The 14,211-nt window shown below is 42.5% G+C and overlaps 2 protein-coding genes across 3 annotated transcripts; one reads left to right on the top strand and one right to left on the bottom strand.

Moving 5' to 3' along the window:
* Nucleotides 1-863: 863 nt before the first annotated feature.
* znf319b (zinc finger protein 319b) lies at nucleotides 864-8,385 on the bottom strand. Of its 2 annotated transcripts, none has more exons than XM_006797428.3 (3): nucleotides 8,045-8,385; nucleotides 6,448-6,605; nucleotides 864-6,358 (listed from the first exon to the last, which is right to left on the bottom strand). In XM_006797428.3, the coding sequence occupies exons 2-3, from the start codon at nucleotides 6,450-6,452 to the stop codon at nucleotides 4,498-4,500; spliced, it is 1,866 nt and encodes a 621-aa protein (XP_006797491.1). In that variant the 5' UTR covers nucleotides 6,453-6,605; nucleotides 8,045-8,385; the 3' UTR covers nucleotides 864-4,497. The 2 variants fall into 2 exon arrangements, with proteins under 2 accessions (XP_006797491.1, XP_087700190.1); XM_087844064.1 differs by lacking the exon at nucleotides 8,045-8,385 and adding an exon at nucleotides 7,804-7,964.
* Nucleotides 8,386-8,732: 347 nt separating this feature from the next.
* usb1 (U6 snRNA biogenesis 1) lies at nucleotides 8,733-13,691 on the top strand. Its single transcript, XM_087844066.1, has 7 exons — nucleotides 8,733-9,065; nucleotides 9,813-9,952; nucleotides 10,046-10,229; nucleotides 11,306-11,359; nucleotides 11,884-11,989; nucleotides 12,275-12,355; nucleotides 13,372-13,691. The coding sequence occupies exons 1-7, from the start codon at nucleotides 8,896-8,898 to the stop codon at nucleotides 13,477-13,479; spliced, it is 843 nt and encodes a 280-aa protein (XP_087700192.1). The 5' UTR covers nucleotides 8,733-8,895; the 3' UTR covers nucleotides 13,480-13,691.
* The last annotated feature ends 520 nt before the right edge of the window (nucleotides 13,692-14,211 follow it).

Here is a 14,211-nt window from a genome sequence, read left to right as displayed (position 1 = left end):
CTTCACAGAGTTTCTGTGGAGTTCAGGTGATTGTGAACTGGCTGGTCAATCAATCACAGTAATAACATGGTCACCAAACTATTTGGTAGGAGTTTTGGCATTATGAGTAGAAGCTGAAAGGAAATTGCTGTCTCCATAAAACTCTTAAGAAGATTTTACTGAATTTCTCTAAAAAGTCCTGGTTGACACTCTATTGACTTTGGAGTTGACCAACCACCAACAACACCACAAATTATCACACAGTGCAGGACATTCACATGGGCCTTCACTACCGCTCTGTTCCTTCATCTGAGAGGAGGTCCACATCCAGATGTTGTTCTCCCTGGCCCAGGTAAGACGCCTCTGACATCTCTGGTTCAGGAGTGTCTCCTACCATAAATCGATGATCGTCATCTGGACAGCTGTCGAGTCAGCAGTTTTCCCCATGATTGAAGCTGCATGTGCTGAACTAAACTGAGAATTGTATAACATTTGTAATGTCTGAATGGTAATTAAATGAAATGGTCTAATAATCTGACATACTGGATTTCAGATTTTTATTTTAACTAAGAAAAACTGTTTTCAGATGGACGTATACAGGTTTTGACACGGTTGAAGGGCTTCTCGGTATCTAACGAGGTGAACGTGCGAATTCCAGGAAGGCTTTAGTTCCAAAATACTGATGGGCTTTGGGCTGTGGCTACAATGTAGCTTGCCATCACCAGTGTGTGGAATGTGTGTGTGAATGTGTGAATGACTGAATGTAGTGTAAAACGCTTTGGGGTCCTTAGGGACTAAGTAAAGCACTATACAAATACAGGCCATTTACCAAATAACTTCATTAATCTTATAGATTTATAAATGGAAAAAAAGTTTTATTTGTTAGTGCCGTTTGTAATTGAATGCTACATACATACAGATAATCTTAGCATGAATGTACACGTACTGTATGTCGCCACAAAGTTTTTTTCTTTTCAAAGGTTTGTTTTCAACATCATTCACATGAACTACAGTACAATTTGGGAGGGAGGGGTTGGACAAAAAAAAAAAAAAGAAATGATATCGGAGGGAATGGCGCTGTGTGGAGGAAGGGCTTGGTGACACCGGTTCCCAAAGACAGAAACACAGGAACTAACACGGCAAGCATGCAGAGAGCAAGACACCAGGGTCTGACGGGGTTATTTATTGGAACTGAAAAGGAAACAGAAAACAACGGGTGGGTTAACTGGTGCCTTTACTGGCCTTTCACTGCAGGAGGGTAGGGGGTAATCATTTGTGCTTGTACAAAATGTTTTCCTCTGTTTGCTCATCAGATACGACAATTTTTTAAAAACCCACCCACCCCCCTTGATTTTGAAGATTTCCTCACTGTAACTTTTGGTCCGACCCAAACAGTACTCTACGACATAAAAAATGAACAAAAAAGAAATAAAATAATGCATCCAGGCAGCCAAGGTCAGGAGTACTAATCACTGTAACAGTGCTGCCTGGCTGGCATCAGGTTAATCTTTGGCTTTTAACATACATTTGTACGTTGTTGTTATTATTATTATTAATACACATAAGTGAGGTCCTTATTCTGCAACTTGAGCGACTATTTTCTATTATACACATCTAATGATGTGTCAGCACCGATCAACTAGTCCTTGCGCACTTGCGTTTCTTGGCAAAATATGAACCCAGCCCCAGTGATTCCTGATGTGTGTGTGTGTCATAGTAATTCTGCATTTCCAAAGCTGTGGCTCACCTACCCCAAGGCCCTGGTCTCTCCCTCCAGGAATACAGATATTCATATCAATTCAAATAACATTAATTAAAAAAAACAAACAAACAACTTACAGTACTTTTGTTTTTTAAACCTCAAATCGACCTTGTTCTGAACATCGTTCAATACCAGATTCATAAAAGTAAAAAAATAATTAATGATAATAATAATAATGATAATAATAATAATGATAATAATAATGATGGTGGATAGAAACAGAAAGGAGTAGATGAGGCAGAGAGGCACCGCGGCCCCACTTTTAAGGCGAAAACAAAAAGAAAAGAACTGCAAGCTAGAATTTAAAAAAATAAAGTTACTTCTGTCTCCTCAGTGTGTACTCGGTTCTTTCCAATACTGCACTCAAACCATGAATCGAGCATTCACGGCGTTCACAGCCAACATGTAAACTATCTGGTGTTCCAGGACCCTTTAGCACAACTACAATCTCTTAGCTTTCAGAGGAGAGGAAGGAGCCAATCTCTCTGGTAATAAACCCACCCTGACAGACACGACGTCGTACGTAGCAGGACAAACAGATTTAACAGGTCTTTCAAACCGTGGAAATTATTCAACACATGCTGCAGGACGGTCCTGCAGAAACAGCTCTCACAAAGACCAGTACAGTTAGTAATAACAACAGTAATAACAAAGAAATAGAAAAAGGCAGGTTGGTTGAAACAATTCTACTACAATTCACTTCAGTCTGAATTTCCCTGTTTGACAGAACACCGTTTACATTCACGCATTCAGACTCGTGTGCGGGTTTCTCTTTGAGACTCCTCGCGACGCACTGGCACAGTCACTACATGGACTACAAAATGAAAACGAAATACAAAAAAAAAAGAAAAGAAAAAAGCATTTTTCATAACATTTCACGTGGTAAAAAGTAGCAAGAATACAAAAACAGCTCTTCAATACCTATTTTCATAAGAAAGACATTTCCGACTCATCTGGCTAAGCACACCCACACATCCAGAGTTATATACAGGATGAGGATGAGAGACTTTGACACTTAAATGCACGACAGCACTGACCTCTGCAGGAATAGTACATTAGTGTGAAATATATTTTTCTGTATTGAAGGATTAGAACAGCTGAAGCTTTTGCAGACTTAAATTTGGGCTGGCTGATTAGTCTACACACCACAGGGTGTAGCTTTATACTGTTCACACATAGAATTATTTAACCGTAGGACAACGCATTCCCAAATCCCCAATGCCGTTTCACTTCACATACACCGATCAGCCATAACATTAAAACTGCCAGCCTAATATTGCATTAGAGCCTCTCGTGGTGCCAAAAAAAGCTCTGACATTGGCAGCAGATATTTGGGGGCGTGTGGTGCCTCTGTGGATTGAATTTGTTCCAACACACTGGGTCAACACCTTTGGCTGCTATGTTATTGCTAATTGGTGTAAAATGAGGCGTTCACTGGCCACTTCTTTAATAAGAAGAGTAAAAATAAAAATGGAGGTTAAGGATACCCAAAGCATTTCAGACCACTCTTTACCCAAAGATATTAAAGTGAGTGCATGCATGTCTTGGAGGGCGGTATGGAAAGTCACACTTTCTGATACTAAACAGTGACAGGCTGAGTCAGGAAGAGCAGGAAGCAGAGGAAAGATGTAGGGAATAATGAAAGGGGGAGAAACTGAAGGGAGGCCAAGAGCAGTCATCACAAACCCATTGCAGACATGCAGTTTTTTCCATTAAACCGACACCATCGAAATGAGTAAACTTCACGTAAATGAGCACTCGGGTCACTTTTATGTAAAAGTCGCAATGGCAATCCCACAAGATCAGACCTCGTAAACTCTTAAGTATCAGTTTCGATACAGGACAAGTGGACACGTTAACTGAGATTACACACACGACTTCCTGAATTCCTCAGTTCTTTGTGTACAAAACATTTGATCTCTTTAAGTCGAATTCTAGTTTCTAGAATTCTAGTTAAATAATTCCTCTGTGATGCTCTTCTGCTTTTCCAATTTCAGAAGAAACATCTCTCTGCTGCAGCGCACACAGAGGAAAGAATCTAAAGTCTGGAGTCAATACTGATGACACTCAAGCTTTTTTTCTCGAGGTATGAAAAGATTTTGCACGAGTACCACAGTAGGTCTGATGCGTGTCTGAATGAGACCACGGGCGCCAATAACGTAAATATGACCTATGCCTGAATGACAATCTGCTATCACCTTAATGGAATGCTTTGCATCCCATGTTTGAAAAGGGCTATAGTAGCAAGAGGGGAGAAGAAGAAGAAAAACAAGAGGACTCCACTTTAGTGGATACTAAAGGTTGCGACTCAGCCTGAATGATTTACTCGATACTCTTTTAAACATCCTACCAAACTGTTTTAAAAACAACAAATCCTGTGTTACTTTCTACCGACGTAACAGGGATGCTTCTTATTCTGATTCTGCTCATTTCTGAGGGGAGGAAATTAGGGTGGATCTGCTAGATCAACCTGCGATATGGCACTTGTTCCTGGGAGTTACGTGGTTGTGGTAAGGGTTGGGTTTATAAAAACAAGGACCAGATTTAAGAAGAGACAAAAAAAATGTTCCGTTTTTATGGAATGACAAGACTTGGAGTAACATTAACTGGGCGGGTTAGCAGAGCGACAAAACCCTGATGTAGCACTGTTGGAATGAATACGACAATTCAGGACTCTCCTGAAAGTGTGGTTAACGTTAGGCTGAATAAATAGCCCGGAAGGGACAGACAAAAGTTCAAACTAAGAAGTCAAGGGTTTATATGCACTGGGGCACAGGGTAACCCCCTCCATCAGCTGTGTGCTGCACCGTGTGGTCCTGCAAGGAGCCCAAGTCACTGAAACGCTCTCCGCACCAAACACACTTGAACTGACCCTCTCTGGAGTGCGTGCTCTGGTGTTTGGTCAAGTGCTCGCGTTGTTTGAAGCCCTTATTGCAATGACCGCACTTGTACGGTTTTTCGCCCGTATGCACGCGCCGGTGTCGGTTCAGGTCCGACGAGTACTTGAAACGTTTCTCACAGTCAGGGCACTTCAGTGGCTTTTCCCGCGATGGGTCGCAGCGATGCTGCACAAACTCTGAAGAGGACAGGAAGCGGCGGTCGCAGAGCGAGCACTTGAGGGGCTTCTCCTGGCAGTGCGAGTTTTGATGACGCTGTAACGTGGAACTCTTCTTGTAGCCTTTGCCGCAAACGTCACACTTGTATGGCTTGTCAGGCGAGTTGTTGGACGACTCCCCGCACTTGTGCCTGAGCAGCTCTCCTGACTGGCTGAACTCCTTCTGGCATGACGCACACTTGAACAAGTTGTCCATGCCGTGGACGTGCTGGTGGTAGAGGAGGTGAGAGGGCTGCATGAAGCCCTTGTCGCACAGATTGCATTTGAATGGGCGGTCTGTGGGGTCTTTATGAGTGCGGCTGTGGCGCACCAGTGCATACTGCTGCTTGAAACTCATCTGACACTCGTCACAGTGGAACGGACGCTCCTCTGAGTGTGTGCGCTCGTGCTGGCGAAGGTCAGATGGCCGCTTGAAACCCTTACCGCAGGTGGCACAGCGAAACGGCCGGGAACCCTGCGGGTGGCAAGGGTGGTGAAGGAGCTCTGAAGACTCTTTGAAGTGCAGTTCACATAAGTTGCATTTGAACAAGTGCTCACCCGAGTGCACGTACATGTGGCGCACCAAGTGCGAGCGGTGCTTGAAGCTCTTTTCACAGACAGCACACTTGAATGGACGTTCGTTGCTGTGTGTTCGCTGGTGGTGCTGCAGGTGTGACGACTGGCTGAAGGCTTTGTCGCACGTGTCACATTTGAAGGGCTTTTCCCCTGTGTGAACCCTCTCGTGCCGCGTCAGTTCTGAGAGGTGTTTGAAGCCTTTCTGGCACACGGAACATTTGTAGGGCCGGTCTCGGGCCGAGGGGAACGGCAGGATGGACGAGCTGCTGCTGGCTGAAGCCCCATCGCTGCTGGGCTGCTGGGAGCTGCTCGAGGAGTTGGGTGTAGCGCTGCCAGAAGAGCCGGGCCGGTAGGTCTTCTCGCATATCGAACATTTCATTGGGTTGGTGCTGTTGTGCGACGTGTGGTGCTGGGCGAGAGAAGTGAGCAGGGAGAAGCCCATCTTACACACCCCGCACACAAACGGCTTCTGCTCCACCTGAACACACTGGTGCTCCAGCAAGTCTGTTGCCTGGTGGAAAATCTTCATGCACTGAGTGCACTGGAATGACCTGTCCTGAGTCACCATGCACTGATGTTCATGTGGGTTTGCCAGGTGGGAGATATCATGTCCACAAGCCCCACACTTGTGTCCTCCCTCTGTCCCAACCTGAAGAGACGTCTGCTGAGCCTGGGCAGGGTGCTGCTGCTGCTGCTGACTGTGCTGCCCACCGACATGCTGCTGACTCCCACTGTGTTGCTGTCCATGCTGGCTCTGCTGTCCATGCTGCTGTAGCGACGTAGTGTCTGGCTGCAGTACGATACCATACACAGCACAGCCCAATGCGTTCTCAGCACCTGGAGGGATGGTGTGGACAACCTGAGGTGGTGCAACTGCATGCTGCTGCCAGGCTTCTGTCATGCGGGCTCGAGTGTAAGGATTGAGCTTGGCAGCTGGTGTGGCCCAACTGCAGGAAGAGAGGGAGAGCAACAGGTATTTCAAAGTACAAGCTAAAAGCTTCTGTGTGTGTGAAGGAGAAATGAAACATAAACTCACTCCATGTCTGCAGCTGGCAAAGGCTGGAATGCCAAGGCTGCTTGGTGAAGATGCAGGTGAGAAAACAGCCAGGTGCCAAGGGGAAAAGATGACCAGGTGTGTGAAGAAGTAAAGGTAAATCAACTACTTTCACTTTATTCTTTGCCTTCAGGTGGTATCTGTATAAAAACAGAATTAAAGTGGGTTATAACAAACACTGCAACTGGCATTCAGTAATGATAATAATGTTTTTAAGCTAACGATTCCAGCCCTACACCCAGACTGAATATATGTCTTTATATGTTTAACCAAAAATTTAAAGCCAGACCTACACCAGAAATGAGTACATCAGAGGGGCAGATAGGGTTTGGAGAGAGAAGTTAGAGGTGCAAGGCTGAGATGGTATGGACATATGCAGAGGAGGGATAGAGGATAAACCGGGCATTGATGATGAGCTGCAGGCAGGAGAAAAGGAAGACCTCAAGGGAGCTTCATGGATTTAGTGAAGGAAAACATGCAGAGGGTTGTTGTGACAGAGGAGGGTGAGATCGAGGCAAATGAAAGGGAGGAGGAGGAGGAGAAGGGCTCATATATGAGACTTTACAGGTCTGCTTGAATTGGTTTTCATATTTAACAAGCGAGACATTTTTTATGCCACTGTCCCAAATTACAGTTCCTGATTCTCTTTTATGGTAAGAAAGGCTGGAAAAATATCAGGCTTTTATCTTCAATAGTTTTTAGCTATTTGTGTTCAAACATTGCCTCAGATTTCAAAGTGTGAAAATCTTAAATCGTTTGCTATATGAAGCTAAACATTTACAGCAATCATTAGATATGTCCAAACTTTGGATCGTGAAATCCTTTGGCAAACTGTAGATGTTCGAGCAGAAAACGGGATGAGCTTTATGAGTCCATCTGTGATGGGGCAATATCTGCTCAGTAAAAACTGCTCATTTGCTTGTGTGAGCTTCTTGCACTAGGTCCAGCGATCACTGTAGATTTTAGCGAAGCAAAGCTTTTAATGTTAGGTTTAAAACAGGTGAATGACAGACTGTGCGGGTAACTACACATGTGGGCACTTTCTCTCATTGCAGTCATCATTAGACCTTCACTCACATTCATTCTTCAAAAAGCATATATTCATGGAAATGACAACGAGATCAATGAAACTGGTCAAGGTGAGGCCAGCGCAATTAGGCTGTAAACAGTGAGGGTGTTTGAAGATATGCAAGGTCTATGAAAGCAGCAGCAAGTGAACTCATTAACATACAGTCTTAGATCGCAAAGATTAGAGCCGGCTTTTATTTAAATGGTATAATAGTGGCGGTGAAGTCCCCTCCCCTCTCTATGTACGAAACTAAATGCCCAACGACTCACGGTAAAAAGTGGAAAGCAGCGTCTGCGCATCATAATGTTTCTCGTCTCCAGGCGAAGATCACTGTAACCAGGTTAGCTTAGCTACCTAGCCTAGCCACTTGCTAACGCATCCACAGGAGCTTACGATGGAGATTAGCAGGCTAACCACAGCAAAATAGGAGCCAGGTAGCAGCAACAGCGACACGCTAGTTATACGAGCCCTTCATGTAAACAACGATGGGAAAATGCCAGGTTTACATACCCGGAGTGTCCAGTCAAGCCTGCTGAGTATTCTCTGTATGATCGTAGGCTAGCTGTTCCCCATAAAAAGCGCTGGGTCCCTTCCTCACATCCGCAAAAAGGTGCTCGGATGCTCTCTTGTTCAAGCGCTGTGGCTTCGGGGGGCGAAAAAAATGTGATTTGCGGCTCATTAAAACACGCGGAAATTCTCCCGCGATTTCACCATCAGCCCCGCAAACAGCATCATTTCACGTAAACGTGCGTCTGACTCCTAGGGCATCCTCGCGGCTCACGGAAAGATGTGGCATTTTGTTAGAAGTTGCTAGCCTGGTATCGACTAGCTACTGAGCCTCTGCCCGCGCGCACGGGAACATGAATAAAGCAAGAGTTAATTGGCATGCTCGCACGCACACACACACAAGTATAGAGCCCAGTGTGTGAAGGCTTTAATGTAAGATTTAGCGAAAAAAAAAAAAAAAAAAAAAACCCTGTTCCGTATCTATACTTTAAAGAATAGAAAAAAAATAAACAAATATATTTTCTAAATGGCTCTTTTAAACTTGGTATATTTTCTTCCGAATAGCTCACACTGCATTAATACACATATAATACACATAAGATACACAGCTGATACAGTATATACACATTTTCTTTAATCCACAAACCATCGAAAGGGGAACTGATTTACAGCAGGCGTTATGTTACACCGGAGCCTAATTTATGGTTACAACAGGTTGTTTATATCGGAAGTGAAGCGCAGAAGGCGCTGGAAGGCATGCACCTTTCTTATGTGCATGGTTTAAAAGGTTATATGAGCTCCCGTGAGTTGATCTCTTATTTTAAATAATGTGGCGGAATATCAGGTAGTTTAAAATGTTGGTTGGCTACAGCAGCAGCAGCTCGGAGGAGGACGGTGAGGCTGGCGGTGAAGCTGAAGGAGCGAAAAATCAGAGTGAAACTACCTGCCGAAAGTGCCAAGAGGAAGATGATGGTTTGCCAAAGAGGAAGAAACCCAAAACTGAAGAAGAGAGCCCCAAATCAAGGTGTGTCTCATGGCTGTGTAACCCTCTCTCGGGTGTTAGCGTTGGTGATATAGCTAAGCTACGGAAGACCAAACCTGCCCAAACTATAAATAAATATATAACAGAATAAAACAGTATAGGCAACGGGCAATCTATAAAATGTGAAGTAAACGAAATAATAAATAAATAAATGTTATTTCAAACCTGTCCTATCCACCTGCCTCTTTGTTTGCCCCATGTGATCATAACCTGGTTTTCCTGCAACTTTCTCAAATTGAATAGTCATAAAAACTGAGGTCATTGGCACCAAACTGACTAACTACATAAACTGTGAAGGTCAGTAATACCTATAGAAATCATAAACAGTGAACAAAAACCAAAAAGATTTCATAATTGAATACTATGAACATTTTTAAAATAATTACGTAACTGCTATTTTCCCACTTTTTACTTGTGAGGATTTGATGCTTTTCTTTGTCAAGCAAGATTTTCAGGTGTCTATCTTTGGATTTTTCACGCAAACAAAACGAAAGGTGAGAAAACATAACTCCATCTTTACAAGGCTGATAGAAAAAATTTCAGATAGAATAACTTAAAATGGAGCAAATAATTGTTCAATCAAGCAATAACAAAAGTGACCGTTGAGTGAGAAATCCTGCGTTTCCCAGGACGCCCAGAATTCTTTACATCGCAGCTGAGGAAAATATAAATTATATTAAAGCGTGTTGAGTAAAAAGAATTACTCCATCCTGGCTGTGCTTTCTGCAGACTGCCTCTCCCTGGCTGTGTGTTGGCCATGTTTCCAGATGAGGTGGACTCACAGACTGAAGACAGCTCTCTTCATGGTGGACGCATCCGCTCCTTCAAGCATGAAAGAGGAAACTGGGCTAGCTACGTTTATTTCCCATGTAAGGCAGTCACTGTGTACAGCAAGCGACCGGTCAACGAAGATCACGTCTTGATTTCTCACCTTGTGCCTGCTTTGCTCTCTGTCTCCTCAGATCATCCTGAAGAGGAGTTTGGGGAGCTGTTGGATGGGATTCTCTCGGCAGCATGTGCCCGGGGTGTGGTTTTGACTGTGCAGGATGAGTTCCACCTCAGCCTGTCCCAGACAGTGGTGCTCAGACACCACTGGATCCAGCCGTTCACACAGAGCCTCAAGTCAAGTCTTACAGGGTGCAAAAGGTTGTTTTATGTTTTGTTTTGTTTTGTTATTATAATGATATGGATTAATTATTTACTTCAGTGATGTCAAAAAGAGAGCTATATTTTTTTTAATGTAGAGTCCAGCTCTGTTTTTTTCTTAAAGCCTCCAGTTTAGTTTTTGGCAAACTCTTAACTTTAAACCTTAACAAAACCCAGATGAATGACTTACTAAATAAGTTGAAAATATAATTTATAGAGTCAAAAACATTTTGTGTACCAGGCTGTAAACATCTAGATTTGATCTCTGAAGTTGGGTATTTTAACGCAGGACTCAGTGGGTGTTGGCTTGCTTTTGTAGCCACCCTCAAGTGGCCATTGGAGGGACTGCAGCTTTTGGCATCTCTGTGTTGGCTTCATCCCCAAGAAGCTTCTGTGTGAATCAGAGGTGGTTAAAAAAAAATAAAAATAAACATGCCCACACTTCTGTGTAGAAGTGAAGCCAGTGCGGAGCGCCTAAAAACCTGCATTCAATCTTTAGGCCACTAGATGGCGATAACTGTGGGGGGAAAAGACTCAGGTCCTATAGAAGTGTATGGGAAAACAGACTTCTGTAAACACTTCCCTGCTGAGTTTATGGACTCAGTCACTCATTTTGGTTCAGATTGAGTAAGAAATTGTTGATTTTATAAATCTATGTGTCAAATATAGGATTATCAGCTGTATTAAATAAGCCCACTCATGGGTTAATGATTTGTGACTGACAGATTTTTAGTCTAATAACAGTTTGTTATGTTGGTGCTAATAGGATAAAATGAACCTTGTTGTCATGGCACAGCTATAATATACTTAATTTTAATAAAAATCAGAAGTTTTATTGCATTTTCCCTTCAAATGTCAAGCTTTCAAAGTGAGAAATTCTGATATTGTGACAACACTAATGTAATGGTAAGTAAGGTGGCATTATTTTATAAGATGCAAAAGAGTTTTAACATTTAAAAATCTAAAATCACAAGACCAGATGGTAAAAAGAGGAAAAGATAAAGGAAACAGCAGAAAAATGCAGTTATCTATAACTCTGGTGACACACTTATTCTGGTTGTATTGCTCATCACCAGGTTCGTGTGCTCGGCAGGGAGACTGCGCGTGTACTCTAATGCAGAGAAAACGAGGTACAGTTGAGTTTTTAATCCGAACAGAAGTCAGACTGTAAGTATTTGGACCGTTACACAGCTTCAGCACATTCACACCAGCTCACTGACATGTGTACTGATAAAACATGCATGCTGAGCTTTGTTTGAGATTTTAGGATAAACGTTTAGATGTCTGTGAACATTAGAAGTAAAGAGCTGACTGTGCAACTAACAAAGATTAGATTGCAAAAGCAAATGTTTAAAGAAGCGTTCCTTCTAAACTTGAAGGTGGACAGACATCGATCCTGGACAGCTGAAAGTCAAAATATGTGACTTAGTTAGCGGCACTCTTGCTGCAGCTCACAGCTGCGTTCCTCAACAAGGAAATAAAACCCACCCCAGATCAGCCAGCTAGGGGAAAACATAACATTTAGTATATCATCAAACTGGATGTGTAACTGTCCTCATACTTTTTACACATATTGTCATTGTTGCACAGACTGTTCAGATCTGCTGCCAAAAAGTATGCTGCTCCAGTTCCTGTGTGTGTGTTTTGCCTGCAGGACATTCCTGGGGATGGAAGTGTCAACTGGGCATGCTCAGTTGTTGGAGCTGATCCGAGCTGTTGACAGGACGATGACAGAGTTTCGCCTGGAGACTTTCTACAAAGTCAGTTAAACACACACACAAACAAATCTGCATCTTTACCAGCTATTGTGTGATGATTTTGAATGAAGTAGAACTAGTAATGCCACATTAAATGCAGGGTCCTGATTAGTGAGCGCGATGTTCTTCTATGTTGCACCGGCCTCTTCATTCTGATCGAAGGGCAGGCGTGGCGTTAAACACAGATACCAAGCAGAGACTTTAATATGACACATCAGAGAACAAGCAGCAAATTAAAAAACAAAAAATCATTATAATGCCTATAATGTTCCTTAATGTGTTTCATAGGATCCATCCTTCCACGTGAGTCTGGCCTGGTGTGTGGGAGACCAGACAGTGCAGATGGAGGAGTGCATGCAGGAGCTGCAGGTACTCGGACAACTTGTGATTTTCCCTAAATCCTAAATCCCAGCACTGACATCTGTTTGTATTATCTTTATATGATTTCTTTGTTCCTCCTAATTTGTTAGATCTTTTGTAGTTCTTTAGTTGATTTTAAGGGCCCAGACTGCTTGTCATAGCAAGCCGAGTCCAGGTGTGATTAATAAACTCAGTATATCTCAGATAAGAAACAGTCTGACTGAAATGTTTTTGAATTATTCTTAAAACTATGATAATAGTGGGTCACACATCAGTGCTGATATACAGTTTTCATTTCCTGTCTGTGAGAAATGGCACTTTATACCCAGACAGGGATATGAAAACCTGTAGTGGCCAAGCAATAATTACACAAAATCAGTTTCTCTTCATTTTTGTTACTTTATTGTCAGCTCGTTGTCTTTTACTGTAAAGGATCTGCTAAACAAGGATTGGTCAGCGGTCTGGCTTTTCACAGGTTATCAGTGAAGCTCGGATAAAAGGAGGATTCACAGTTACTTATTGATAAGATAAAATGGGATACACTGTAGTGTAATCCTGTATTTTAAATATGCTTCATTTAAACAGGGAAAATTTCAGTTATGTAGTGTAATTGTTTGAGCTGCCGTAATGCCACAGAGTTTTAGAGTTTTGGAAAATTAATCCATACGTGTCCAAAGATCTGTGTGTCCTTGGTCATGTGTGAAATAAGGTGTTCTGGTATGTGCTTTAATATCAACATACAAATGAAAAGCTGTTACGCTTTAGTCAGCTGCTTCAGGCTTGATGAGAGGGGAGCTCAGAGAAACTCGGGTTGAAGAAAACCTGACAGCGAGCAGGTTTGGTTAACAGAATCCTGAGTTTAACTGACTGAATTTAAGTTAAAGTTAACCCTCTTTCTGGAGCAGAAGACCCAGTTTCCTTCATTTTGGAGTTATCAAACTGTTTTACACAATTAGAGCACAGGTTCTTTAGCTCAGCTGCAGTAGATATAACTGAATTTGTTGTATTTTTTTAATATGTTGTAGAGTCTAGTAGACGACCACGAAGACGGACCATTTGTGTTGAGGCTGGACTGCTCGGAGCTTCGCTGCAGGACGGGAAACAAGACTTTCCGCTTTCCTCTGGAATCCTAAAACATGAAGTAACTAATGGAGTAAAGCTGATGTTGTCTTTGCACAGATTTGAGGAAGACTCGTTACCTCAGCTCTGACTCCAGTGTTCACTGAATTGCTAACATTTTAAATGTCCTTTTAAAAACTCCTGAAACGCCCCAACGAACACAATCACAGCAAACTGCAAAAGTATTGAAATGTTTTATGTATTTAAATAAAGACGTTACTTCTTTTCTATTTTTCCATTACGTATGGGACAGTGGTGAGAGCGCTGAAGAATTATGGCATATGCATGACTGAATCGCTGAAGGGAAGTTGTGGATTTGGTCAGCATAGAAACCTCAAGTGTCACAGCTGTACGTTTTACCAGAACAGTGGAAGGAATTCAGTGACTGGTTTCACGCATATTCAAGAAGTTTAAATGCCAAAATCTAGATTTCACATATTGAATGAAGTCAAAGTGAAGTTCTCTTAAAGTTGAGCCTTTTTTTTTTTTTAAAGTTTTAGCCTGTTTTTGTACAACATTTTTGATTGGCTCCCCCTGGCAAACAGAACTAATGGGGCTTCCTGTGGTTAGAGAAAAGGTTGTGTGTGCCTGACTTGATCACATAATTCACATAGTCCTAATCTTCCTATACGACATCCATACATGGAGAAAATAAAACAGAGCTTTAGAGTAAGGTATACAAGAGGGATTCACTGCAAATATTTGAAAGAATTTAATGAATAGAAGGCAGCACGTGAATAAGTAGA

The sequence above is a fragment of the Neolamprologus brichardi genome, chromosome 7 (assembly GCF_056152115.1).
Source record: "Neolamprologus brichardi isolate AB-2024 chromosome 7, ASM5615211v1, whole genome shotgun sequence".
NCBI lineage: Eukaryota > Metazoa > Chordata > Actinopteri > Cichliformes > Cichlidae > Neolamprologus > Neolamprologus brichardi.
This window is presented reverse-complemented; position numbering and strand designations above follow the sequence as displayed.